This window comes from Coturnix japonica, chromosome 14 (assembly GCF_001577835.2).
Source record: "Coturnix japonica isolate 7356 chromosome 14, Coturnix japonica 2.1, whole genome shotgun sequence".
NCBI lineage: Eukaryota > Metazoa > Chordata > Aves > Galliformes > Phasianidae > Coturnix > Coturnix japonica.
Window position 1 is genome coordinate 10,626,507 of NC_029529.1, and position 27,804 is coordinate 10,654,310.

The 27,804-nt window shown below is 50.0% G+C and overlaps 1 protein-coding gene across 4 annotated transcripts; it reads right to left on the minus strand.

Annotated features, from left to right (window-relative positions):
- RHBDF1 (rhomboid 5 homolog 1) lies at window positions 1-27,735 on the minus strand. Of its 4 annotated transcripts, none has more exons than XM_015877308.2 (19): window positions 27,573-27,735; window positions 16,519-16,654; window positions 14,687-14,817; window positions 13,623-13,724; window positions 11,476-11,689; window positions 9,754-9,960; window positions 8,954-9,076; window positions 8,676-8,836; window positions 6,555-6,806; window positions 5,923-6,034; window positions 5,046-5,120; window positions 4,425-4,586; window positions 4,212-4,312; window positions 3,627-3,690; window positions 3,198-3,292; window positions 2,327-2,402; window positions 1,952-2,052; window positions 1,527-1,680; window positions 1-757 (listed from the first exon to the last, which is right to left on the minus strand). In XM_015877308.2, exons 2-19 carry the CDS (start codon window positions 16,630-16,632, stop codon window positions 338-340), a joined length of 2,664 nt encoding a protein of 887 aa, XP_015732794.1. In that variant the 5' UTR covers window positions 16,633-16,654; window positions 27,573-27,735; the 3' UTR covers window positions 1-337. The 4 variants fall into 4 exon arrangements, with proteins under 4 accessions (XP_015732794.1, XP_015732792.1, XP_015732793.1 ...); XM_015877306.2 differs by having other exon boundaries at window positions 13,623-13,727; XM_015877307.2 differs by lacking the exon at window positions 27,573-27,735 and adding an exon at window positions 18,001-18,138 and having other exon boundaries at window positions 13,623-13,727.
- Between the last annotated feature and the right edge of the window lie 69 nt (window positions 27,736-27,804).

Here is a 27,804-nt window from a genome sequence, read left to right on the forward strand (position 1 = left end):
TGCGAAACAATTAGCAGTAGCTAAAACGCTACCTTTCCGTTTAATCACCACCTTAGCAGTAGTCAATAACTCTAGTTAAAAATGTAGTATTGAAACTAGTGTAATAAAAATAACGGCAGCAGAAGAGGTTCAATACAATTGAACAAGGCACCAACGTTCTGTTCAGAGTCTTCTGATAAGGCAAACCACGCCTGCTGAGTGCTAGAGACCGTTTCAATTCACCACAGCCCTGGTTAGAAGTGTCATTAGATTAGAAGCTTCGTCCACGTGGAACTAGCACAGCAAATGCAAAGACAGCCCATCTCCAGTGCCCGCTCGAGGAGCTGGTCTTTGCCTTTCAGTGAAGCTGTGCATCCAGGTCGTATTTCTCGCAGAATTTGTCCGTGAATGGGATACAAGTGAGGAACTCGCACCACTCGCACTTGATGGGGTAGAAATAGAATAGAATCACAAGTCCTGAGAAGAGCGCGATGAAGATGAGCTGGAAAACAATAATTTGGCATCGCTTCCTATACAGATCGAACTTCCCAAAGCTAATGTAGGGCAGGAAGGCAAAGGAGAGGAAAAAACCGCTGATGAATCCTGAAATGTGAGCAAAATTATCGATCCAAGGCAGGAGGCCAAAGGCAAAAAGAAAGAGCACCACAGCCAGCAGCTTGAAGAAAGCCCTCCACGGCCGGGCCAGGATTTGCCAACTCTGGAAGAGCTCCACAAAGAGACAAGCCAGAATTCCAAACTGGGATCCTGCAGGGCCAACCTGCAGAAGAACAACAGTACAGGTAACAACAGGCACAACACAGCAGCCTGGCTTCTGCAACCAGCTCCATTAGGGTTATTTCATCTCCCTGTTCAGTGTTATTTGAGATTGAGATGCTGCAGCCCAATACTTCATCCTGATAATGATTTTCAAGGCCTGGTCTGACACGAGGATTGGTGTTAGGTGTGAGCTCACCAGAACAGATGTTCTATTTAAGGAGGATGAATCTGGTTGAACTACCAGAGGGTGGATCCTTAGAGGCAATCTCCTTGATCCCTTCACCCACCACACGCTTTTCTTTACTGAAGGATGTGAAGGGCGGTCCTCTAGGTCCTACCATGCAGACTTCTAAGGTGAAGCTGGGCAGTCACACAGGGTTTCTCCAACTGTGCAATGTGGGCAGGGATGGTCTGTGGGAATGGCAAGCTTTGCTCTCACTTTATGCCTGCCTGAGTGTGGAGGGACTGACACCAGCTTCAGAGCTGAATTAGAACCTGCACGTGGCTGGAATCACTCCTATCTCATGTTGTGAGAGGCAGCCCTCAGGTTGCAGCCAGAATGGGTCAGTCACTTGGAAAGCCTACCAGAGTGCTGTGGGGGATGTTACTGCTCAGCACCTAAATGACGGTGTGGTGCTGACTGCTAGCTACAAATCTGAACAACACAAATACTGCAAAGATAAGTGCAGCTCTGATTTTTGTGCCAGAGAGGCACAGCATGTAGGGGCTTGTATTGAAGCTGCCAAGATATCAGTGTGTAGGAGACCCACCTCTGCTCTGTAGGGTAGAAATATTGCACTGGCAAGGTTCCCAGTGATGCCGCTGAGCAGGTAGATGATAGAGATGCGATGCCATCCTGCCAGCTTCTCCAGGTCCCGTAGGATCGTCATTTGGAAACAGACTGAAACCAGACAGTGCAGGATCCTGCCAAGTTCAGAGTACAGGAGCTGAAGCAGCATCCACCGAATTCCCCACAGTGCTTGTCGTTCTTTGCTGTCTTCTTTGAGCCTTGTTGAAAGCACCTGGCGCAGCCCATGCCTCTAATATCCCTCCCAGCAAACTCAGCCTGGTAAGCCTCAGCAGGGACAACAGCTCAGCTCCACAATGCTGTCCCGAGGGCAGAAACTGCTAGAACCACCCTCATACAACCCCATGGTTCCCTCCCAGACAATGGAAGCTTTGCACCTACACTTACCCAGCGTGTAGGAAAAGTGAGAGCCAGAGACGGTAGAACTGGTCAGGGACTTCTGGATTTAGGAAAGGGAGGAGTCCACAAACATCATCCATGCAGTGAACCTAGGACAGCAAAATGGGGGCTGTGGGGTGTGCCATCCAACCCACTGGGCACAGCCAAATATCAGAGCCACAGCAGAGGCTGCAGCTAGCTCTGAAAAAGAAATTCTCCACTTCTCTGCTATACCAAGTTCCAGCCCCTTCCTCCAGCACCATTTCATGTGTCCCCACCCATTACTTACAGTAGCATTACGCCCTTATTCATCACCCCAACACATGAACAACATTGGAACAGAAATGAGAAAGATGGCCATACAAACCATGACTCCACACCTACCTGAGAGCAAAGTGTTGCTTCCTCATGGAAATAGCCCCGCATAAATTCACAATACTCCCGGGAAGTTATTTCACACCTGGAAGAGGCACAGTAATCAAAAGAAGGAACAAGTTGCACATAAAAGACGTGGTGAATCATCCTGTGCCCTCCCTGGCCACTAATACCTCAACCCAAATCTGTCTACGGGGCATTCAGCAGCCCCTGACATGCTACAGAGCATGTGCAACAAAGGTTCCAAAACAAGTAATATAAAACAGCTACTTACAGCTGAGAATGAAACACTGGAGGTTGGGGAATTTATGGCTCTGGGCTTGTGGAGCCCTGTGCCTCAGACACTGACAGAACAGAAAGTGGGGCCAAGTGTCCTGCCATGACTTTCAGGGACAGTAGCACTGATCTTCCTCCCTGGCAGGGGAGCCCCAGCCCAAGCACTAAGTAACTACTCAAAACTGAGGAGCAACATGAAGAACAGCATCCTCCTTGGCAAACCCAAATCAGATAATTTCCTTTTGGAATGCACACAGAGGCCAGGCTGGGGTCAGTGTAGCCTGTTAGGAACAAGCTGGTCATTCCAAGGAAAAAGAACTGAATTCTCCAAGAGATACATTTAATCCCCAGGGCTCCAAATCCCATTAAACTGCAAGATCAGTTGAATAGACACCCTGCCACATCTAACTCAAGCTGCCTTTCCAGAGTCCTGCTCTGCATGGGAAACCCATCAGGGCTCCCTGCCAGACTCCCCTCCCTAGCACTGCTCTGGGCTGCACACAGGAAGGACAAGGAGGAAAATGGCCGTGTCTACAACCTTAAAACAGCCCTCTGTTTCTCACCCCAATGCCCAGCCCCTCTCCGCACAGATTAAACTCATTACCTTCCTTTGGTCCCAATGCAGCAGGGCCTGCCTGTAATCACACAGTCCATGTGAAGGTGGTTTGTGTAATTCCCAGCACTGTTTTTTGTGCAGATCTGGAAAATGACAACAGGCTGCAGTCAGAGATCCATGGTTTGGCTCGCTGCCTGGGTAAGGTCAGAATAGTCACTCAGGAGGAAGCCAGTCCCACAGACACAGCCTCCCAAGGCTTTCTTCAAATGGTAAGATGGTACCTGACACCCCCATCTGCCTGGGCTGCTGGAGCCCAAACCAATGCCTCCTCCCTGCCAAGTAACTAAAACAGCCCCTAGATGGAGTAAGTATCCATCATCCTATTACCCTGGCAGGGTTTAGGGCTTTATCTGGTACAGTAGGAATTTTTGTTGTTGGATGGCTTCAGGAGGCTTCTGTGCCACCAGTGATGCTCACCGGCCATTTGGTGATGTCATCTGGCCACTCGTGTGGCTCCATCGAGGCTGGCTGCTCACACACCCTGCAGCAACAGGAAGCAAAGATCACCCAGAGAAATGACTTTTCCTAGCGCACCACACTGTCCCTGCTCCCAGGCTACACTCCCATAGGTCCCCTCTGTCCCTGGCAAGGAGCTGGTCACACACTACTTCAGGTCAGCCAAGGCTGTGCTGATCAAAGCTACAGCTTGCTTCCCACAACCAGAGATCACAGCATCAGCTGGCAAAGAGCACGCAGCTGCTCAACAACATAACAGAACTCCAGACATGGACCTTCTGCTGGTTTCAGCCCTCCCTCAGACTGTGGTGGCCAAGGGTAAAGGTGGCTGCCAGGGCTTTGCAGGAGAGCTGTGCTGGGAATGTAGCTGCTATCCCATGGGAAAGCTCCCATGTTGCCTCAGCTCCCCTGCCACCACAAGGGCAGGTAAGGACACTGCTATGCACACACCCTGCAATGAACTGGCCTGGGACCCCATGCCTCTGACCTGACTGTCACAGCTGCCCTGGTGTCCCTAGGATGGCAGGTGGGCTAGGAAGGACCTACCTGGGGTCCTGATGACAAACAGACCCAAACTGCCTCTTGTTTCCTGCCAGCATTGGTGTGCTGGAGTGGTGGGGCCACTTCACCCACACAGCAAGGGTGGACTGCAAGAGAAGGGAGAGGAGAAGTGTCATTGTGAGTCCTAGGGCAGGAGAAAGCATCAACAGAAGTGGCCCTGAGCCTGCAGTAACAGCAGGAAAGGGACACCAGACTCACTGAGCACTCCTCCTCTGAAGTCTGTACACAACCGGACTTGTCATTTCGCACACAGCATGCTGAGTGCTTCTCCTTCTCACGCTTGGCCTTAATGAAGCTGTGCACTTGCTGGTCCTGCCTCATGCATGGTGAGAACTTGGCCCCCAGGTGGATCAGGGCCTCCTGGGTGAGAGATGGAAAAGCTCACATCAGTCAAGATGAACACAAGGACTGCCCAGGGCAGAGCAGAGCGGGAAGAATAGCAAAGGGTACCCCCAGCAGGGCCAGAAACAAGTCCTGCATGATGATGTTCAAAATACATCAGGCATATTCTCAGTATTTGCCTCAAATAAGCAAGCTCAAAACAAGAGCTCAAAACATTTCCTCTGGCCTTGTGCTTGGCTTAATAGAACCATGTGCAAGAAGGAGTGTCAAGGCCCATCCCCAGCTCCCAGCAAACCATTCTGCAGGGCAGTTGGGGCAGGAGCAGCACTGCACCCTGCCAAGGACAGTAGAGCCCTGTGAGAAGCCCAGCTGATGAGATCTACTAGCACCAGGCTCCAAGCAGTGGAGGGCCCAGGTCCCTGGGGTGATCTGGCTGCTGTACACTACCCACTGCCAGCCCCAGATGGTAACACTCACTGAACTGGGGCCGATCCAGAAGTTTTCCTGCTGAACATACTTGACATTTTCATAAACCCCTCTGTTTCGCAAAACCTGAAAGGAGAAGAAGCAAAAGTACCATGAGCAAATGGCAGGGACTGGTGAAAACAGCTCCCAGAAGGAGCAGAAATCCCCCCAGTAGGTGACTGGATACACAGCTCTCTCAAACTGGTCTTTTGTAGGAGGGCAGATCTGGGCACCTTTATTTAAAGGTTTCTGTGAATATGTCCATCTGGCTGAGATCCTGTATAAAGCTTCACACAGCTGAGCAACACAAGCAGCAGCTGTCAGCCACACAAGTCCAGATGCTGGTGACAGCTTTGTGAAAGCCATCAGACTTGTAGGTGTGAAGTAACCCCGGGCATCCCCCTGCTTGGAGCAGGAGTATGGTGCTACAGAGACATGCACCTCAGAGAGACCTCTGACAACATGTGGGAAGGCTACAAGTAGCTTCAAGATCAGCTCACAAAGTCAGACAGGTCTGTTTTGTTCCTGGCACGAAGCAAAATCTCGCAGCTGTTACAAAAACTTAACTGAGGTTTGAAATATTTCCCTGCCATGAACATCTTCCAGGTCCCCACCAGGAGGGGAACAAGTTGCTCAAAAGGTCTCTCAACACAGCCACAACTAAAACCTGTCAGGAGCCCACCATGCTTTGTGCCAAAGCACCTGATAGAGCTCAATGTCAAGAGCAACTTGACTGCAGGAGGGGAAGCAAGCAGCACTTGGGCTCACAGACGCTGTAGGCAGGACCTGGGCACCTGGTGTCCAGCCAACAAGGCCCTCAGTGGCCATTGTGCTGAGAGCTATGACTCAGTCACACTCCAAGTCAGGCAAGTCAGGGTGATTTACTTACCGAATCAACAGTTTCATGTTGTGAGAACCCCACAGGGGCAATGCCATAGATGCACACAGCAAGGATGGTGATGAGTGAATGCACAAAGGTGACCCAGTATGTGAAGAAGGGCCTGGATGGAGAGAAAGGGGAAAGATTTGAGGCAGAAATGCAGGTATAGAATCATAGAATCACAAGGTTGGAAAGTTCCTACAAGATCCTATCACCATTACTACCCACTAAGCTAGTAAACTGTATCTTGTAGCATCTACTCTCATGTTACATCTACTCACAGAGCAAGGACAAAAGCTGCTTTCTTTCCCTAGGAACCCTGGGGACAGGACTAAGATCACCTAGGGCATACATGATTGGAGGCAATAATCTTGTTAGCAGACAGCCTCTGCTCTCCCCTAAACACCAGGCAAGGCACTTTTTGCCAAGAAAAGCATCCACAAATACAAAAGCCTAATGCCAAAATGTGTAATGCATCCGAAATACCAAGTTTATGGAAACAATCAGAGGCAAGAATACCTGAGCCTCCATGTTTATCACAGGACAGCAGGGAAGAGATGCAGATACCCACCAGGAGGAGCAGGGGGTGCTCCTAGTGCCTGGTGTTTTACTGAGACCCCAGCATTAACTGCAGCTCTCACCTGTGATCATCCATGTCCTCAATCTGCCGCTTCACATAGCTGTCAATGCGCTTGCGATAGGTACGGTTTGTCAGCTTCCCCACCATCCCCAGGCCGTACGGCCGCTTCTCCTTGGCAAAAAGCTTCCTGACGGGGACGGCGATGCGCTGGCCACGCTTCTGTGGGCTGACGCTCACCACCTCCTGCCGCAAGCGGACTTTGGGCTGTGCCAGGCCTCCATCCTTCTGCTTCCTCCAGCCTCGCTCCAGTGGGCTGGAATAAAAAGTGGAACAGCAATGGTTTCCTTCTCCATGGCACAGTAACAGGGAGCAGCCCTTCTCTGGTGCTTGGTGGCAGCAGACCTCGTGCCTGTCCCACCGTACCCAAGCTGAGCAACAGCGATAGGCAGACAAGGTGCTCTGAAGTAGAAGTTGCATTTCCAAATGTTACAATGCCCCAGCAAAAAAAAAAAAGCACTGGACTACATGCAGAAGGTGGCACAAGGCAGGTGCCAAACTGAACCCCACTCCTGAGATGCTCTCAGAGCTTTAGAATTGTCAGCAATGGGTTAAAATGGGGAGAGTGGAGCTGGGTGTCACTGAGCATCTCATTCTGGTGAGACACAGCTTCCAGCCTCCCAGCACTGACACTGCAGTAGGGACCAAGAACAGCATCCTGTGGCTGTGACCACCTCTAGCAACTTCAACTTTAGCCTTAACTCTTTTCTGATCCAAAATGAATGGAGAGAGATGGAAGCCATGGGCTACATCATCCTCAGCATCTTCAGCGTCAGCTGTCTTATTAGGCAGCTAACACTCATACACATCTACTTCTTCCACTGTTTCATTCCCCTCACTCCATTCTCTTCTATGAAATGGAAGCACCGTTTAGCCCCACAGTGGAAATCCCAACCCTTGAAGCCCTTTAATGTGTTTAGACTGGCAAGTCCTCAGCCAGTTAACAGAAACACTCTGTGGCTTCCTAAGTGACCATCTTTGCACAAAGACAGTGGTTGTCAAAAGTGGTCACTGAAACCACATTTTTTTCTGAAACCAGAAACCAGAGTGTCTTGGAGAAGTTAAGAGAGCTCTGAAGTATGGACAAGCAATAGGATGAGGTTTAAGTGGTTTCTGTATAATGGACATGCTATTTCCCAGTATTTTCATGCTGGACTATCAGCCTATCCCAAAATAAACACCTGGCCACCTAGAAGGACAACTGACTGCAATTGTGATAGCGGTTTTCTAAGTGGGAAAGGGATGTAGATTTGAGAAAATCCAAATGGAGTCAAGAAGACTGAGACCATCTCAGTGGAGAGACAACAAGCTCCCACCATTTGCTCCTTCCACTTCTGTTAAGACTGAGTCAAGTTCTTGGAAACACTTGAAGGGAAAACTCCAACACAGCAAGATGGGCTGTGAGCAGCAGAACCACAACAAGGACCTCCCTGTCTGCTATACGTTCACACCCAGCACTACTCTCTGCTGGGGTGAGCTGCCAGCTAAGTCAGAGCTAACTCGGAAACGACATGGAGCAATTACTCAGTACTAGTTACTCAGGTGGAAAAAATCTAGGCACACAGTACAGTACCACCCACATATTTGCAGGGCTTTCAGCATCAGTGCCACACCTTTCTCTGGTTTCAAGTGAGGAATGTAGCTCAGCTTGACACTCAGCCATGCTTCACTTCACTCCTCTCAACAGTTCCTGGAGACTGTGGCAATGGCAACAGCCTTCTTACCTTTGCCGTATTCTCCACAGCTGAAGGCTGGGTCTCCAGCATCCTCACAGCTGACTTAAAGTGTCTTTTGTTTCCCAATGCTATGATACAGCCTCAAAAATGCATCACATCAGGAAGCTGCTGGAGAGGTGGCCTCGCAGTCACCTTTCAGGGGTTGCAGGGGCAGGAGGACTCTCATCCAGAACATCAAGAGAAGCACACAGGGCTTAAAGAAATCCCATCGCTGCTCTGCTCCAAACACCCATGGCTCTAAGATCCCAACTTCCCTCATGAAGGAGCAATGGTCCTGCCCCAGCAGCTGCCCAGCACCAAAGAATCAACTCTGAATGGGCAGGCCACCATCTGAATGGGCAGGCCACCATCCTATGTTAGGCTTTGGCACCTTACAAGAAAATACTTACAGTAGCAAGTGGCTTCTTTCAAGCTCATTTTTGTCCAAGGCACCTCCTGTGAGATCCGTCTGATCTAGAGGTTTCACTTCAGTATCTTTGACCGCAGCTTCTGATGGCGACTCAAACACCTCATCCGGGTAAGTAGAGAGCTCCTCATGAAGGACTCCTTCCTGGGCAAAGACACAGAAGTCCCATCAGAAGGAGGAGGCATCACATTTGAGACACCAGCACCACACAGCCCCGCCAGAGCTACAGTCTTGCAAAGTCTCTGGAGTCCTGCCCCTCACCCGAGCAAAGAAAGAAGTGTCGAGCTCATCTGGAAAATCCACTGTATCTTCCTCCATGAAACTTGCTGGGGTGAAGCTGCGCCGCTGAGCCCTCCTCAGTGTGCTGTCCTTCACAGAGCGACCCTGCAGACAGACACAGTGGTATCAAGTCACTGCCAGACACCCCAGCCCCAGGTCCACACAGTGTCACCCTGGCCTGCACACAGGGAGCCCAAGCGCTGACCCTGTCACACTGAGCCATCAAGCACAACAGTCCTACTGATGTGCTGCACCTTCCAGGTGACGAGTCCCAGTGCTACCCCACTTCTTGATCCACATGAAGGTTTGTAACATGCTCCATCATTGTAGAATGATGTCAGACTGAACTGCAGACACAGAGCAAAAGGATCACCCTAACACGACCCTTTTGAGACCCAGAAAAGAGCCTTGCATAGTAAGAGGCTCAGGCACTTCTACTCTGCCATGAGCACTACAGATAAACCGCCCAGAGGTCCCAGCTTAACCAGACCTGCTGGAACCTTTTAAGGCTGCTGGCTGTGGGAATCAAAGCTCCAAGGCTGATAAATGGCAAGCAAAGTCTATACCACAAACCAGCCAGCATCCTTGCTTCTTGCACATTCTGTCTGCTAGACAAACAGCTAAAATAAGAGAGGACATGTCCTGGTTTCTTCTCTTCCACCACTGCTCTCCTCCACTCTCTCTACTCACAGGAAGTGCTTCTCCCTACAAAAGATAGCTCCTTCCCTCCCACTCCTCTTCCAGGGCAGGGCCACATCCTGCTGCCCTCCCACATACGGTACCTTCACCAAAGCTGCAGCTGCTCGGAAGCTCATTTTGGCAACAGATTCCCGTTTCCGCCGTCGCGGGAGGCGATTGAAGCCTGAGCGTGAGCTGGTGAAGGAGCAGAGTGACGTGGCACCTGGCGTGATGGGAGTGTGGGGGATGCTGTAGCCATCATTGTCGTCAGCCATTCGGAAAGCTCGGCCGCGGGCCAAAGGGTCTATGATCTGCCAGAGAAGAAGCCCATCAGTATGTACAGCCACCCCGCAATACCTGCCTACCAAGCTCTCCTCCTTTCAAGACTCCATCATCTCCCGCTTGAGACCAGGACAGTGGCCAATCAAGTACCAGACTGAAAGAAACACCGATCAATTCTACATAAGGGAGATAGGAAATAACTTGCTGTAAAGATAAAGTTCTGAGTTCCAAGGTCAAGTCCTCAAAGCCCTCCTCATTTATTTTGTTTGTCATTGTTTTGGGTTATTTTGTTTTTGTTGGTATTGATTACTTTCATCCAGAACATTTCTGATATTCACATGACAGCTTCAAACCTCCTTCAGCCCTTTCTAAGCTCTTGGATTCATTCACCTTCTGTGACACAGAAGTCTGCAGTCAGAGAACGTGATATCTGATCAGGACTTGGAGAAATCCCTCAATAGAGCCAGGCCCTTTCAAAAGCTAGTTTCCTTTCTGTTGGTGTGCAGCTCTGGATTTAAACAGTATCCTGGTGGAGCTTAACTGTATATTTACATCTGTTTCTGTTAATCCTAACAGCTGGATAAAGCAGGCAAGCTTCCAGGAGCTACAAGCCCTTCTCTGGGACTCTTCAGACCAAAGCTGCCAAACACACGAATCAACCTAATGAAAACACTGCCTTCAGCTACAAACCTTTCCTCTGTCCTTACATCATCACAGCTGTGGTTTCTTTATGACTTCTGTGCTTTATCCTAATGTTTTATGAGCCTTTTTTAATCCACAGTTGCACACTCAATAGGAAGCTTTATGGAGTTACACCTACTGAAACCAAGTTCAGATTGAATGTAGTCCACATAGAGCCCAACAACATTTCTCAGTATCCTATGACCAAAGCATTCAACAAGGTGAGACTGGATTGAAAGACAAGATATTCTCCTGTTTCAGCAGTGCAGCCAGGCTTTGGGTCACAGATCAATTTGCTTTGGAAGGAATTGATTTCACACTTACCCACGGTGGTGTTCACCGATGCCCTAATATTGTATGGATTAAGGTGCTGAGTGGAGCAAGGAGTCTTTCCTTTGCTGGAATATTATGGGTTACTTCTAAAGTGCTGGTAACTGGACACCCCAAAGTCCTTATCTGCAGGGCTGCTCTCAACCCATTCATCACCCAGTCCTTATTGACACAGAGGAGTGCCCCAGCTCAGGTACAGCACCTTGTATTTGGCCTTGCTGGACCTCATGAGGTTCACATGAGACTACTCCTAAAGACTGTCAAAGTCCCTCTGAATGGCATCTAGCATATCAACTTCACTGCTCTGCTTGGTGTCATCTACAAACTTGCAGAGTTCGCATTCAACCCCACTATGTCACTGATTAAGATATTAAGTAGTACCAGTCCCAGTACAGACTCAATAGACATCACATTGAGTCACTGACTGTAACTCTTTAGAAAAGACACATTTAGGCAGAACTAAGCCCACAAATGGGTTAAAAATGGTGAAGACGCCATGCAGGATGGCCTTGACTCTGTCCCACGCTACTCACCTTCTGCATGCCCAGTTGGCAGGGCCCAACATAAAGCGGAGGGGGGGTTTCTGTGCTTGTTAGGGAAATATTGTCCTGACTGGGCAAGTCCATTTCCCGGATGACCTGAGGTTTCAGCTTCCCATACCGCAGGCTGCAGTGGCGAAGGCTCTTTCTCTGCCATTTCTGTGTAGCATCACTGTCTTTGCTTACTCCAAACCAGTCAGCTGTGCCTCTAAAAAATGCCAGCATATATGTAAGCAGGAACATTGTGTTTGCTCAGATTATCCAAATGAAAAGATCAAACCCACAGTGGTCACTTCCAGCCAATCCCAATCCAAACATAGGCAGAACTTTCCCCCACGAGCATCTCAGAGCCTGTTCTCAGCCAGTTTTAGCAACCTGACAGGTTCTGGTCAGAAACATTTAAGCATCAACAGCACTCTTTTCCCTCTTAGTGAAATGATTTTTTTTGTCATCTCTAAAAGGCACTGACAGAAAACACTTACCATCTTCAGGCCAGCTCTAGGTTCCCATTGTGGGGCTGCAGTTTTTCTCTGTAGCTTTTCCCAGTGGCCAACAGAATTCATTGTTCTCTCTCAGCCTCCCACCACACTCCCAGAATATCCCCAATATCTCCATCTCATGCTGCAGGATTCCCATCCTGCTCACAAGTAACATTAATGGCAAATGCTTGCTGTGGTTCTGCCCTCTCCTGATGCAGGCACACACAGCTCTGAGCTGTTGGTGGCAGAAGCAGGAGCACAAGGCTGCAGCCACAAAGCAGGTTTGCTGCCAAAAGTGGCTGCTGTTGTGGAAGAGCATTGGGTCAGTAGCAAAACACTAAGGAAGGCAGAGGGACAGGTGTAAGTTAGGCTAACAGCCTTCAAATACTTCAGGAGAAGCTTAAGATCATCAAGAGCCCTGCCAGCCCTTTCCCCCTGTGGCTAATCCTGCATCAGAAGATGGTGAGTTGCATCAGCCTACAGCTGGCCCAGGTGTTGAAACCTGAAAACCCTTCCAAGCCAAACCCAAAAACCTCACCTCAGGCCACTGCTCACAGGTAGGATTTCCAGCTGCTGAGAAGGAAGACCTCACAAATCACAAAGGGAGCATCAAAACATACACCAACGTAAAAAGAGGGTTACATCTAGAAGTAAGTCACACTGGTGAACTGAGTCAGAGCACCAGAGACAGGAAACTAAATCCTGTGTTTTGTTTATTGCACCCTGCAGAACAAAGATACATATCATCAACCAGCAACTGAAGATGTCCTGCCACTATGTAAAAAGACGCAAATTCAAAGCAGGCTTTCCAACTCACACCTGCAAATGCAAACCACCAACCATTGCCAAAAGCACTGTTATTCTCCCAGAGACCCAGAACAGGCCCTCCAGCAGGCACAAACTCAAGCGAGCCATTGCCAGATTGCCGGCCTTACCTGCCCTTCCTGAGCCAAACTGAATTCTCCTGCTAGGCACTGGGTGCCACCCCTCAGAGAAGGGGCTATGCAGGTCTCAAAGCACTGCTCTGCTCTCACTGACCCACAGCAATCTTTGTCTCAGCTCAGAGTGGTCAGAGCCCGGCCTGCAACACCTGAACCAAGCCCACAGACAGGCGCAATGCACCAGCTGTGCAGATGTGCAGGTACAACACATCACAAAACAACAGGACATCGTCGGGAAAGGGTGGATGCTATATTGAATTCACCAGCTCTGCGTTTCATTCAAACCACATGTTTGGTGCAGCTTTCTCTCTTTCCTCTTCTGCTCCAAGAAGGCCTTGGGACCAAGATATGCGTATTTCACATGTCGCATTAAAGCTAGCAAGGACAGGCTGCACAGCGGCTGCCCCAGAGCAATACTGCAGTTATGGTGAACACCAGGAGATTGTCAGCTTGTTAGGAAAAACAGAAAGAAGTGAGGCTGGAGAGTGGGCAGTTTGTTAGTCCCATGCTACTTATTGACAGCTGCCTACATATTTAGTAGGAGTGACCATTGTTTTCTGTTAGATGCACACGGGGACTTTCTCACTCCCATCCATTTGCAGGCCTCCTGGTCAGGCCTTGGAAGGCAACGTGGTCTCAGCAACAGCCAGAATCGGTGCAGTTCACAATAGCCCTTGCACACACATGCAGGGGTGGGTTGCACACTTAGTTCTACCAGTACCTGAAAAATGATCGGGGCAGGGATTGCCGCTTTCTCAGGGAACTCCTGCCCACCCGGTTCCCCTGAGCAGGCAGGGTCTGACTCCTTTGAAACCGTACCTGTCTGCTGCAAAGAAAAGAAAGCTGAATGGAAAGAGCCCACTGTGCTGTGGAGGCAGGCAGCAACCTATGTCTAACATTTCCCCATCTCTTTACTTAACCTCATCAGCGGCAATTGTGCCACAGTGCATGTGACAGCAGGATCCAGGAGGTTGCTGAATTCCATTCGTGCATCTGCATCTCTTTACTGCACACCTACCTCTGCTGTTCACAGCACTGGTTTTTAGGCTATCCTCAGTGCTTTCCAATTCCCCGTCTTTGTTTCTGATCCATTTATTTCATGCTTTTATTGCTAGTTTCATGTCTCGCACATTTCCTGCAATTCAGCCTCTCTCAGTCTCAGTCTGCTGCACCTGCCTTCCTACCTGCATTCCACAGTGCTCTGCAAAAACCATGTACAAGCTGCAATTCCTCCTGGACAGAGTTTTGGCCACTCTTCATGTTGTACAACAGCCTGCACGAGAAAACTCTGCACTGCAGAATGGCATCAACCCCCTGCACTGAGGGTTACAAAACTGCAACCCAGACCATTAGACACAGGCATTGATGCTGCCACCAGCTGGTTCCCAGCTCTGCCATTACAGGACAAACAGGCATGGAGGACACGACACAGGTCTGTCAGTGCACCAGTCATATGTGCTTGCCCATGGCCTTGATGCTAAGTAGGACACTGGCATCTCCCTTGGTATCCAGGAGCTTCACCATCACTGTACAGCACTTCTTTGCTCACTGCAGCTCCATGTGCCCTGTCCATAAGGACTTAGAAGGGAGAAGGCTGCCCTGGCCCTTCCATACAGTGCTTCTTATCAAGGCTCCTGCAGCATTCTCCCAGGATATCTCCTCTCTGCCTATTTTGACAGCATGCCTTAAAGTGCCAGGGAATAGGAGAATGAGAAGACCACAAAAAAAGGATGGCAATGGATGGCAGAATCCACTAAACCAGGCTCCAGGAGCTCAGCAGCTCACCTCTTGATGGTCTGGGTGATTGAGGTCTGTCGTTGTAGCACCGGTCTCCTCACTTCATGAGGCAAGGAGGGCACGCGGCTGTTGTCAGCAGGCATGCTCACACTTCGTAGAAAGGCCTGGCGTCTTGTTGGCTGCAAAGGAAAGCAGAAGGGGAGTCAGCATTCTTAGAACTATGATCTACAGGGCCAGCCAGGGTGTGAACCACTTAGTCAGCAGCACAACAAACCCCTTTGCCCCCAGCCCAAGCCACAAGCTGGGTGCATGCAGCTGAGTGGCAAACTCAGCCTAACAAGGACTGAGTTCATGACTGGCTAATGTGAAGAAACAGGACTGGATTTGCAGAACAGAGCAGTCAGCACTTGGACTTGGCATCTGCAGAGGCTTTTTTTTTTTGCTTAGTTTCAGTGCAGACTGGCTCTAGCCTAGCCCACAGACTGATGTCCATCTGTAGACGGGTGTGTTAGAGGAGCTCCTGCATCCTTCTGGCTTTTTTTCTAGCCAGAAGGAACAGAGATCACAAGCTCCTAGACCACTGCACAATGTAAAGTAAAGTACACAAAGCAGGGCCAAGTGAAATTAGCTTTATAAATAGCTCTGCATTTGCGCTAAAAGACTCTGAGAGCCGTGGGTGGGTCTGTTCTGCAGTTGCTGCCTGGCACAGGCTAAGCAAGCTGGAAAAGCCACATCAGCTTTGTTCATAACCTAATTGTCTGCATGCACTCAGGTCTGAAAGCTCCTAGCACCTCCTGGCTGAATGTCACCTGCCAAACCTGACACAGATCACCAGACTGCTCTCAGCCCAACCTACTTAACCACCCCAAGGCTTCTCTGCATGAATTTTTCATTAGCTTGGCAGATACCATCCCCTTTCTAAAACACAGACTGAGCAGATTACCTCTCTGCTTCACTTGCCAGTGAACCGACTGCTTCTCTGGTCAGACACTATCTCTAATTGCTTGGAACTCCAGTTCTTCTAGCCAGAGAGATAAAAACATTCAGTAATCATAATTTTTATTCTTTTTCTTAAGTTTTAACATAAAACAATGCCTGGACACTCAGAATTTAATCCACAAGAGCCTGCATGCACTCCCATGCACTGGGCTTTCAGAGAACATTACCTATGCCAACTATCATTGTTAGTACAGTGCCTCTCCAGAACAAGCCTAGTTGGATTTAGAGATTTCAGGTAAGAGAACATCCATCTAAGCATTTTGCCACTGAAGTAGAGATTCCTGTTATTCCTCCTATTCCCAGCAGAAACATGGGTGTTTTACTCCTGCTTTGCGAAGTCACAAATAAACTATCACTTCATCTCTATTCCACCGCTCTTCAATAACACTTATTTCTCTTCACATGTGAATTTCTTGCACTCATGTTATTAACAACTTTGTGTTGCCAGTAACTGTTCTTTCTTTGCTGTTACTGATGACAGCCTGTCATTATCTTGGCTAGTCGTAAGTCAAATTAATTCCCTGCTCGTTTCAGCAGGAACTCTAGCACTTTCAGGTTAGTGTTTCTATAGAAGCCCTTCACTTCTTCAGTTCCTTTAAGGAATTCTTACTTGGATCCCTCACTCCCACATCCACCTTCTACACAAGGCCGCTTTCACAGTCCTCGAACCCAAACAGCCACATCCACTGATCTAAAAAGTGAAACACACTTCAGACCCTCCCTCCAAATCCCCTTCCAGGTGCAGCCTGTTACTGATCCTAATGACCTGTCACACACAACACCACCTTTCTCTTGGCCAGGGCTGCTGCAGACCATCACAGAGGCAAGCTGTCAGCACAGCAGGGCTCTGCACACCCCCTGCATCACTGCAGTCTCCATACCTGCACTGGCTCTTCTGGCACCGGCATGGGTACAGGCACTGGGATGTCCAATTTTAGCCATGGCGGCTTCTTCCGCTGTAAACTGCTTGTGCTGTCATGCCGTGCCTCCGACATCGTCCCACGTTTGTCTTCAGGCCTAGGAGAGGGGAGAGATCACATCTGAGAAAGGGTCAGACACATCCCTGATGCAGCACATGCTGTAGGGCCAGGCTGACTGCCCTCCTCCTGGCTGCCATTCCCAGACCTGAGCCTTGCACAGGACAACTTCCAAGGGTTGGCGAGGGCTGGGGGACATCACAGCCACAAGTTTCAGAGTTACACTCCATTAAGATCTTCTGGGACTACTGTAAAATCCAGATTCCAGAAGAAACAGTCACAATTATCTCTTAATTAGATCTGGAGCCAGTCCAACCAGCTAAGTAACTGCAGTGCTAAAAGCTGCTGACCTCCCTCTAAAAACAGCCTGTGACTCACACAGGCTCCCTTGCCCACCCAAAGCCAAGCAGCACCATTTCCCTACTAACTGCTATTTGGGAATTAGCAAGCGGCCACTTATAACCGCTTCTTCTAATCTCCTTTAAATGTAATCATTTTCCAGAAATACAGCATAGCACAGAGTGCGGCACGAGCATCAGTTCAGCATTAATGCCAGTCCTCTAAGAGTGGTTTTCATACATTAATAATGATGATGTGGTACTTAAAGAAAGCTGAGTTATAGAAACACCGAAGCAACCAGAGGGACTCCTTGCCCATTCTGCGACCTCTCTGCCTTCTCTGGCAGCAGGACTGAGACTGTGCTACTTCTCCAGGCTGTGAGAGCAATGACTTTGCTGCACATGCTAAAGAAACAGTTAGGAAAACTGATGTCACTGAAGGAATGAGATCACAGACCTCCACAAGTGCTTTCTAACCTAAGCTATTCCACAAGCACGTATTTCTTTCTTCCTTCCCTAACACATGCACAATAGCAGGCTCGCAGTGGGAAGCACACGTGCTGAATGGGCCAACAGATCCAATTCCTTCCCAGCTTTCTTGAGCTGCCCCAGACCACAGATCCCACAGGAGACAAAAACCAGCAGGGTGTCAGCCTTATCCTCTCCCCAAAGCAAACAGATGGAACAAGCATCCCGGTAACTTTGCAAATACACTCAATTTGAGAGGGAGCAAAAGAAAGCTAAGCACTGTTATAGTGTTGACACAACTTATTCTGAATGCAAGTGATCTAAAATGCAAGGTAGGAATTCTTCCTTGAGCGTGCACAGGGTCAGAGCGGCAGTGAGACCTCTGTCTGTCCTCAGAGACATCCAGCAATCAGCTAAACAAGGCTCTGAGCAGTGCAGCACACAAACCAGACAGTCTGCAAGGGTCTTTCCAGGCTAAATTAGGCTCTGGTTCTCTGACACCGCCTGCCTTCTGTGGCACTGCTACCACCTCCCCACCCAACTGCTCAGGAAAGGGAGCCACACAAACACTGAGGCTTACCAGTGCAAATGGTACGTGGTGGAGATGGGGAGCAGGTCAACAAAAGGGAGAGGAGAGTGACCTGGATTGGGTTAGGAGAGGAGAATCTCATCTAAAAGCGGGTGACGACCAGCTGCAAGCACAGTCACACAGGCTGGGCTGGCTGCCAGGAGAGCAGGGCTCAGCTGAGCTGGAACGAGGGGAAGGGAAGACTCAGCTGTAGGTGGATGAAGGTTTGGGTTTCAGCAAATACCACAGGCCCCCAAAAGTCTGGGAATTCATAATCTGGCCTGTACAGACTTACCCTTTGTACACACACCACCATCCCGCATGCACAGAAGCAGCGCCTCACAACAAAAGGTCACAATTCCTTGCTTTGCTCCATTTATAGCTGCAGAGGTGCCTAAAAGCATCTATTCCAACTTCCTACATGATGCAGATAGCAAAGATATTAGGAGGGCTCCTGCCTGCTCCTGTGCACTTCTGAAGGGGGTTTGATGGTGCCCATACTTGCCCCTTGCCCAAGCATCACCTAAAAGAGCAACAAAGCAAGCAAACACCTCAGTGCCAGGCAACAAAACACTGAGTTGCACACTAAACCCGTGACTATTTTCAAGGGGTGTTCCAGGACACGGTATCCATGTACTTAATCACATCAGTAGGCTCGGTTTCAAAGCTGATTGCATTGACACATATATCATTTGAATGACCATTCAAATATCCTCAATCCCTGCTTCTCAGTACTGCCCGAATCAGTATTTTCAAGAGATCACTGACAGCAGCAGGATAGGATCATACACAGTATAGCCATGCAAGGTCAGGCCAAGTGTCTGCCTAAATCCAGTATCTCATTACTAGAGGTTGCCTGGCAATCAGTACAGAGCACAGGATCACTTGACACTCATATCTCCTAGGACAGAGTCACTGTATGAGCTATGAATAACTCAGAGACTTATTGTGCCAGAGACGTCTTTGCATTTAACTATTTTCTGTTTTCATCTTTATGTCCATGCAATGATGGATAAACTCCCTTTAGAAACCAATGCAATCTTTGATTGCAGCCTTTTAGTACTCATAACTGCCAGTGGCAGAGCAGAAACACATGCTGTATGATGAGCTGTACTCCTCAGATTGTCCTTAAACCTGATACTTCCTGCATTCACTTGATGCCTCACTTCTTGGGCCGGATGAGCAAATAGTTTTTCCCTGCCCCTCTTCTTCACTCCAATCCTGGCTGTACAGATCTGTTCCAGGCCCATCCTACCATCCTCTTTGCACACACATTAGGATATCCTACAGGGTAAGACAGAAGCTTGGGGGCTCAGAAGCAGCTGGAAGGAGGCAGAAGGGCTCGATACCTGCCTGCACTGCTGGCAGTGCTCGCACATTCCCTGTCCTGGCTGAGGCAGGCAGCAGGATTCTGAGCTGAAAGGCAGCAAAGAAGATCCTCAATATGCTTCCAGACAGCAGCCAGGAAGGCAGCAGGATTGTCATGGCCCCATCTAGCAGGAGGAAGGCAGGGAGTCCGAGGAGAAGCGGAGCAGCGGGGTGTCAGCCTCAGTGCTGCCAATAACATCATCTAACATGGATCAGACCCAACTAGTAACGAGGATTATCTCAAACACCAGGCGCAAGCCAGACCTTTAAAACAAGCCAGATGGAGGGCTGAGGGCAGGCAGGGACGGAGTAGGCAGAACAGGCTCATGACCCTGCGTGCTGGGGGAATGCTGTTGAGAGACCAGCACCACCCAGGCTTTGGCTGAGAGCTGCATTACATCCCACACCAAGAAACCCCTTTGGAAATAAAGCAAGAGCATCAACCCCATCCTGGTGGGGGATCTCTCCTGCATTCCTTACCACCGAGTTCAGAAGAGATGCTGTCGCCCAAGGGGCAGATTTACCCCAGTGAGCCACCTCCAAGTGTTCCACCAGCACAAATCTAATCCTATCCGAAAGTAAACTACTACTTGTTGATCTGACATCCCAAAGAGGCTCAGAATTGCAGATAAGCTCTGAGCAACCTGAGACAGGAAGGGTAGGACCCGCCTGTTCAGTGATTGCTCACCATGATATCAGCTTAGCTGAAACATCAAACCAGGCATGAGCCTTTGTGCCTCCCGAAACACCTCCCCTCTAGAACAGCTTTCACACAGGCTCCAATGGAACCATCCACCATCTCCCTCCCAGGAACATACACTGTCTCTATGCACTGACCCAGTGGTAGCTCTGAGTGCCCTCAGGGGGTCAGAAAAACGGGTGTATTCATCCTGAGACACTGTGGGGACAAGCTAACAACACAGCCTACAAAACAACCAGGGACCAGGAAGCAGCTGTAATCATGGGACACAAAGTGAGGGACAACTCATGCTGATGTCAGACCCTGAGAGGAGGAGGACAGCAGATCCAAGGTTCCTCTGAGCAACTAATTTCCCTGATTTTCAGAAGATGCGAATCGTGATGGAAACCAACTAAAAATGAGCTCCTATGGGCTTTCAAATCAGCAGGACATGAGGGGCATCCAGGTCTGATGCCCTCATATGGAAGAGGTGAAAAAGAGCTCAAAAAGTTCTCCAGATTTCTGCCATTGCCTTCTGGAACTGTGTCTGTTCTTCTCCATAAACAGGTTAGAAGATGACTCCAGCTGCAATCTGCAAACACTCCCGCAGGCAGCAGGCTCTCATCTTCCAGGTCCTTCAGTTCCAGCAGACAAAAGGCAGAGTGGAGTCAGCATGCAGAAATAAACACTAAAATTCCAGCTCTGAAGACACCACAGCCACTCGCAGGAGAAAAACGAGCCAACAGCAGCAGTGTCCCCATCTGCTGTGCTGTCCCCTTCTCATGCCGGCACAGCCACCCCTGCAGCTGCCTGGTGCAGAAACCAACCCACATCACTCAGCAAAGAAATAGGTTCGTTCCAGCCCAGGTTCCTTCCCTGCTCCAAGTCACCACGTGGCTCCATGAACACTTGTGGCAGAGCAAGAAGAGGGGAAGCAGCAGGAGCAGCTGCAGCCAGATGATGGAATCGCTTTTCCAGGCAGCACAGTTTGAATTGATTGTGAAAACATGGCCAAAAACTCACATTTGTAGCACTGTGGGAAGCTTGCAGTTATCACAAGGGGGAGGTGGTCGGTTCTGCATCTCTTGAGGCCTAAATTATTTTCTCAGTGCAGGTGCTGAGTGCAGCAGGAATGAAGTACTACTGTTTCACCAGAGGCAGAGTGAATTTTTTGCTGGAGTCGTTGGATAGGAAAACAACTCCATGGGCCTCTCCAGAGCTGACAGCCAAGCCTCACACACGGAGAGCTTCCACAGAAGGGCTTCCAAGCTTCCCTTGCTAACCTAAGGCCAGCAGCACCAGCAAGAGCAGCCAAGTACAGCAGACGGGGCAGAAGCACCACCTTTCCCATTCTCCTGCAGCATGTGTGTCCCAGATGACAGAAGAACACTCATGGCACTATGCAGTGTGTGCCTCAGAGCCCAGACATAGCCCAGATAGTGAGCAGCAAGCACTCAGATCCATCTCTGAGATGAAGCCCAACACAGAGCTATCCACAGCCTACCCTGAAAGCAGCAAGGGGAGCAGTGAGCATAAAACACAAAGAGGAGGGAGCAGCAGGAAGCTTTCTGGAGCACTCTGGTGTCTTCATCCTGTTTGTATTTCTCCATGAACACACCCTGAAGCTTTGCATAGGGAACGCTAGCCTGGCATGTCATGCGACAGCCACATTCCTGCTGCCACATCCTCATGCCTTGCTCAGAGCACACTGCTTATGGGCATGGGCATGGGCTGATAGCAGGACTGCCTAATAGCTCCAGCAACAGCACACTGAGCACTGTAGCTGAGCAGCTGGCAGTGAGCAGCACCTCCCTTCCCTGGTGAATGACCACTGCCTGCTCCTCCAAATGGAGCTGGCTTTTACCTAGATCCACCACCAGCCCCCAGACATGTCTCTGTATGCTGATACAGGACACCAGGATACCGCTGCTGGTCCAGTGCCACACTGCACGCAGCCAGACTGGATAACAGTGTAATCACATTAACAACCCAAGTATTAACAAATTCAATTATAAATAACCGACTGCCAACACTGGAAGTTTATGTAGAGGAAGGTTCATCTAAACAAGCCTTGTTCTTGCAGCCTTCCTAAAGGTGCCTACGCTGAGCCCTGTGTTCCCCAACAGCAGCACAGCAGGCTCCTGGGACTGTGTTCTTCAGCGTCACTGGAGCTCACTGCTAACAAAGAAGCAGGAAAGAGTGATCACAGAAACTATTTTAGTACGCATTTAACTCACTGCAAAAGCTCGATGGGGCTCCAGAAGACACTGCACTGGTTTGCATTAGTAGCACAAGGGATGCACAGCGAGGGACTGGTTCACCCACTGGCACCATGGGTACATTCACTGCCTCGATGATGCAGGTTCAAATAAGGTTTTGTCAGCACAGCCATAACCCCATATTAGAAAGTAAAGGATAACAAGGTCCTATCACTGTATTTCAACAAAGGTATCCTTTTTCATTGAAATTCTGCATTTGTAACTTTGGTTTTCTAGCAGCCTGCACATTCATTGCAAGTACTGCAACTCAGAACACAAGAAAAGCTAAGAACGAGGCACCAAAATGAATTTCAAGGCGGAGAGATCTCTGGCTCTGGCTGCTTTTGGAATGGCTGCTGCCCATGCACCAACCTCAGCACTAAAAGCAGCTAAGAATCACTATTTGTTGAGCTAAATAAAAATATCTCACTGGCAAATGAGATCAAAACTGCCGCAGATGACAACATTTCCTATGGAAAGTTACATAGATCCACAATGAATGGCAACCTGAAACAAAAGTCTTAGAGGAAATAACAAACGCAGAAGCCACTGGAAGACATTGTATATTCAGGAGGGATGGAAGCAGCAGCATCTGAGCCATTCGGACCATTTCTTTACACGTTCCTTTGAAATGCAGTGCATCCTCACTCAGCATCACACATCTGCTTTCTCCGATGTGACAGGAGCTCTGTTCCCCTGAATACAACTAAAAGAATAAGCCTACATGCACCAGCAATGCCCACAGCAGCAAGGACTGCTCTTCTTGTAAAAGGAGATGCTCCTGTTGCTCCGATTTCTACTCTTGCTGGGGCTCAACAGCTGGCCATCCATCTTCTCTTTCCTTGTCTAATGGAAAAGCAATTGTGGGAAGAGCTTGTCTTGCTCTGCAGGTGTGGGCTCGTGTAACTCACAGAGCAAAGAAAAACGATCAACTTTGTTTCAAGAAGAAGATAAAAAGGTGAAACATTTTTACAACGTAAGGTCTAGTCTGAATGAATGGCACTTCCTGCCCCACAGCTCCCTTGGATCTAACAGTCCCAGGGCAGCCAGTGAAAGGGAAGGCATGCTCACATCTTTTGGCACAGCAACTCGAAGCCAGTTGTCTTCTGCAGCTCACTTTAAGGCACTGATCTTTGCATACAAGTGAGGGAGAAACATACCTGTTTTCTATGGGGCAACAGCACCTGAAACACAGAGGCTGCATTCACCAACCCCAGACATCCGAGTCCCCAAGGTTTTAACATTCAAGCTGCTGCAACTTGCATGAAGTTAAAGCTGAGTGAGCGCCAGACCTGCAGTACAGTAAAAGCAGCATCTTGTGCAGCTTCAGGATGATCTCATCCAGACTGCTCCTTCTAAAAGGAAAACCTTCCATGCAGACACTGCTGCTGACCAGCAGAGCAAGGGGCTGCCTCGCAGCGAAGTGGAAACAGGAAGGGGGAGGAGGCAGCTAGGTAGGCGACCCAGAAAAGGCATGATCAGGCATGTCTTCTGATCTCTTCTCCCCTGGGAGGACTTCTGAGATCACTGAGAAGTTAAATTTCCTTTAATAATTGCAGTTTTGGAGATGCTGATTACTAAAGCCCAGAACCTTTGAGGATGTACCTTTAGGTATTGCTCAGGTCTATATTGCAATAGATCTAATGTTTCTGCAGCACACATAAAATAGCTTCGACTGAGTTTGAAACAAACAGTGCATCTATACAGCTGAACAACAAGCCCAAAAGGCAGTTTTAGCCTTATGTCAATTTGGTATTTACTGTCCCTACTGCAAACAGGGCACACGAGCAATAAACTTGCACTACATAACATCTGGGGGCTCAACAGCTGAGGTTGATATGAAGAATAAACTCTGCTTCTACCATGCAGCAAACAGCCACTGTTTGTTATTCATAAGGATTTAACCAGAGTTCGGGTGAAAAAACTCTTCTACTGATTTGTTCTTTGTGGTATCACCTCAACACTTGGGCTTTTTTCTTCTTTTTTGTTTTAAAGAAAGGAAAACCCACTTCCTCATTCCTACAGCAGCACGGATTGCTGCAAGTATTGAAGTATCAGGGACGTAAGGGGCTCTGCATCCCAATGCAAGTTGTGATCCACACATTGAATCTGTTCAAGGCTCTTCAGGAACACGACCATGAGAAATGGTGCCTAATAGATCCACTCACTTCCAAGGTGAAATCTTGCCTGTTGCCTCCCTCATCTCTGGGGTCTGACTGCTGCAAGAGCTGGGAACATCCTTCCTAAATGCTCTTCTGTCACTTGCATGGTGGGTGCTGGCCTGAGAGAGGAGTTACTGGACACTAACAGACTGAGCAACAAGTCCTAACATCCATTCAATCTGCCTGTTCTACTTTCCAGGAGCACCAGGACATTTTACCCACGAGCCAGACACAATAATTGCCATTAAATCCAGGTTGCAGCTCCCACAACACAAGTTGTAGCTAGAGAGGATGCAACACAACTCTGTGAGCTGGCAGGCAATGCACACATTCCATGGGTTACCTAAAACAACAAGTATATACCCAGCAGCAGGGAGGCAACCTTACGGTAACAGTGCCAGATCTGCACAGTTCCTGTCTGCTTCATTCCAACCAGATGATGACAAAGTTACACAAAGGGTCTGGCACCTCCTCGGCTGTAAAGAAACTAATCCACATCTGAGCTCAGAGGGAGAAAAAAAAGGAATCTATCCTCAAGTTTGAAGTATTTCTACTGAAACAACAGTGACAGGCAGGTGGCTGCAGGAATTAATAAGCATTGAGTTTGGTCTCAAGTAAGGGTCAGCAGCACACCGGGTGCCAGCCCTGTTGCTGGGTGTGCATAGGAAAGGAAAACAGCCCTGGACTCTTGCTCATGTTGCCCATCTCAGACCCTCAGCACTAAGTGGGCAATGTGCTCACTCCACAGAAAGATCCAATACACTGAATGGAATCAAATCTTTACTATTTATATCTAAGCATGCGGGCTCCGTGCCCAAAATAAACTGTCCTATCATGCTACACTCAGCAGACCCTGCCTGGTTCAGGGCAACATGCTGGGACTTGCTGGCTACTCTCCGGGGCTGGATTCCAGAGGAACAGGATGGATGATCCCAAAAGGAATTCCTATTCCTGCCTGGCGCTCACTCTCATAGCAGCACTTTCAGTCCCCACTGCAGACATTAAAGGTGCTGTTGGCCAGACCCAGTGACAGGGGCTGCTCCCCTCCATAGGGCATCACCCCCAGAGCCAACCTGCCCAGGGAAGAGATGATGCAGACCAGACTCTGGGCCCATAGCCCAGCTGAGGCCCACCCCGCACAGAGCAAGGTGTTGCTCAGCCCTGGGCCACGGCTTTCCCCAGAACCTGAAAAGCCTGTTTGTAGGCAGATCTCCTCCAAGCGGATTGCTTAAAAAAAAAAAAAAAAAAAAAGGCCTGTCATGGGAAGTCCCAGAGCAGAACGAGTTCTGTGGGAGTTGCTTTTACACTGCCCAGTGTTAACCTCCTTTCATGGGAACAACGGGCTGCAGCGGGCACAGTGCTGACACATGGCTGTACCAGAGCTGCTCTGCCAGGAAGCTTGGGACAAGGAGCTCAGGGACAGCAGCAGAGCTCGCCTTTCTCTCCCCAGCCCAAACCAGGCCCCCCCTTACCCAGCACAGGGATAGCAGAGCCCTCTTGGCCATGGAAAGACCTCAGTAGCAATGAGGGTCCCTGTGCAGAGCAGCAGGAGGGGGAAATGCTGTGAGAGGATAAATTCTGTGAGATAGCTGTGACCAACAGACTGGAGGGACAAGAAGCAAACAAGCCACAAAGCCTCTCTTGAAGCCCTTGAAGGAAGGAAGCACCTAAAAGCTCATCTCTTCTTTCCAACTATATCAACAGATACAACACAGCTTATCACCTCCTCTTGCAAACATTGCATCACAGAGATACGTTGCTTTCCGGCTCTTCTATTTCCACACACAGAGCAAAGACCTGATTCTCCTTCCCAGGGTCCACACCCCAGCTAGCACCAAGTGGGCCCTTCTAGCTCTGTATTTATTGTCTTTGTATCAGCATTATCACAGCAAAAACATGGTGTTCTCTCCTCAGCCCATGCTTTGTTTCAAAGCGCCTTCAGATCCCTTCCTCTGGCTTTTGCCCCTCATCCCTTCCCATTACGTATGGCTTTTTTTTTCCCTTACTGCAGAATGCACAGCTTTCTTCCCAGAGGAAACCAGCAGCCAAGGGGACAAAAACAGGAAGAAAAGAACCAACTTCCTGCTTGTTGGAGATATCCCCAACCAACACCACCACAAACCCAACCTGCGAGAGCACGAGCAGTCAGCACCGCATAGAACATCATAGAACACTGGGCAACCCTCATCTGTGCCCCTGCCACCGATTGAGTTACACGATAGGAAAGCACAAGACAAAAAGCACTCAGGGGGCCCTTTGGTGCACCATTACGTGGGTGTGTTACAAGGGGGAAAGAGGACGAGTGGCTTTCTGAGTAGTCCAAAAGGACTTGGTACTGAGGGTGCAATTGTGCATGAGCTTCAGCCAGCACCACGCTGTGATTCCCTCGTTTCAGCGAGGAAAAAAAAAATTAACGTGGGACTGAACGCGGAGGAAAACTCCCATACAGAAACCACGAACCCTGCTCAGCTCACGAGGCAGCTGCCCAACGACCAGTGCCAGCGCCAGGGGAGCAGTGGGTGGGAACGCATGGCAAGATGGGGCTGGGAAAAGCCTTTCAAGCATGGACCCGGCTCAACTGAAACGAGCCATAAACATGCTCCTTTTACTGCAGCCAAACTCGTCAGGGTCACCTGGTCCCCACATCACCGCTGCAGACCCTGTCACTCCCGGTCCTAAAGGCTGATCGGGTCCCGTGCCGCAGCTCCTGCCGAGATCTGACGGGACAGGGCTGTCCCTGCGGCACCGGGACGAGCCGAGGATCCTCAGCATTCCGAGGCCGACAGCTACACCCGAGGACGCTGCAGTGCCCGTTTGAGAGCCGCCAGCCGAGGGCTGAGGACGAGATGCCCGGTCCCAGCGCTCGGGACAGCGCTCGGAGCCGGCACCTGAGCCTTCTCCCACCGGCCGTTCGAGACGCACGGAGCCCGGGGGGAGCCCGGGGGGTTCCCGCAGGGCCGGGCCGGGCGGTGCCGCCAGCAGGGGGCTGCCGAGCCGCGGAGGAGGCGGCGGGGCCGCGGAGCGGGACGGATCCCACGACTCACGTGCGCAGCGGGGCCGTGGCAGCGCCCCTCGCCCGACGCCCCCCGCCCCGCCGCCCCCCTGCCCCGCACTCACCGAGAAGGCGGGGAAGCGCCTCGGCGAGCAGCCGGACTCGGGCCGCCCCAGTGCGGCTAAGGGACCGCCGCCGCGGAGCACGGCCCGAGCAGGGCGCGGAGACTCCTCCCCCGTGCCAGGGGCCGGCCGGCCGGGCACGCCATTCACAGCCCCGGCATGCAAATGGCCGCTGGGCGCCGCGCCGGGCTCCGCGCTGTGCGCCCCGACGAGGAGCTGCGAGCGCACGGGGCCG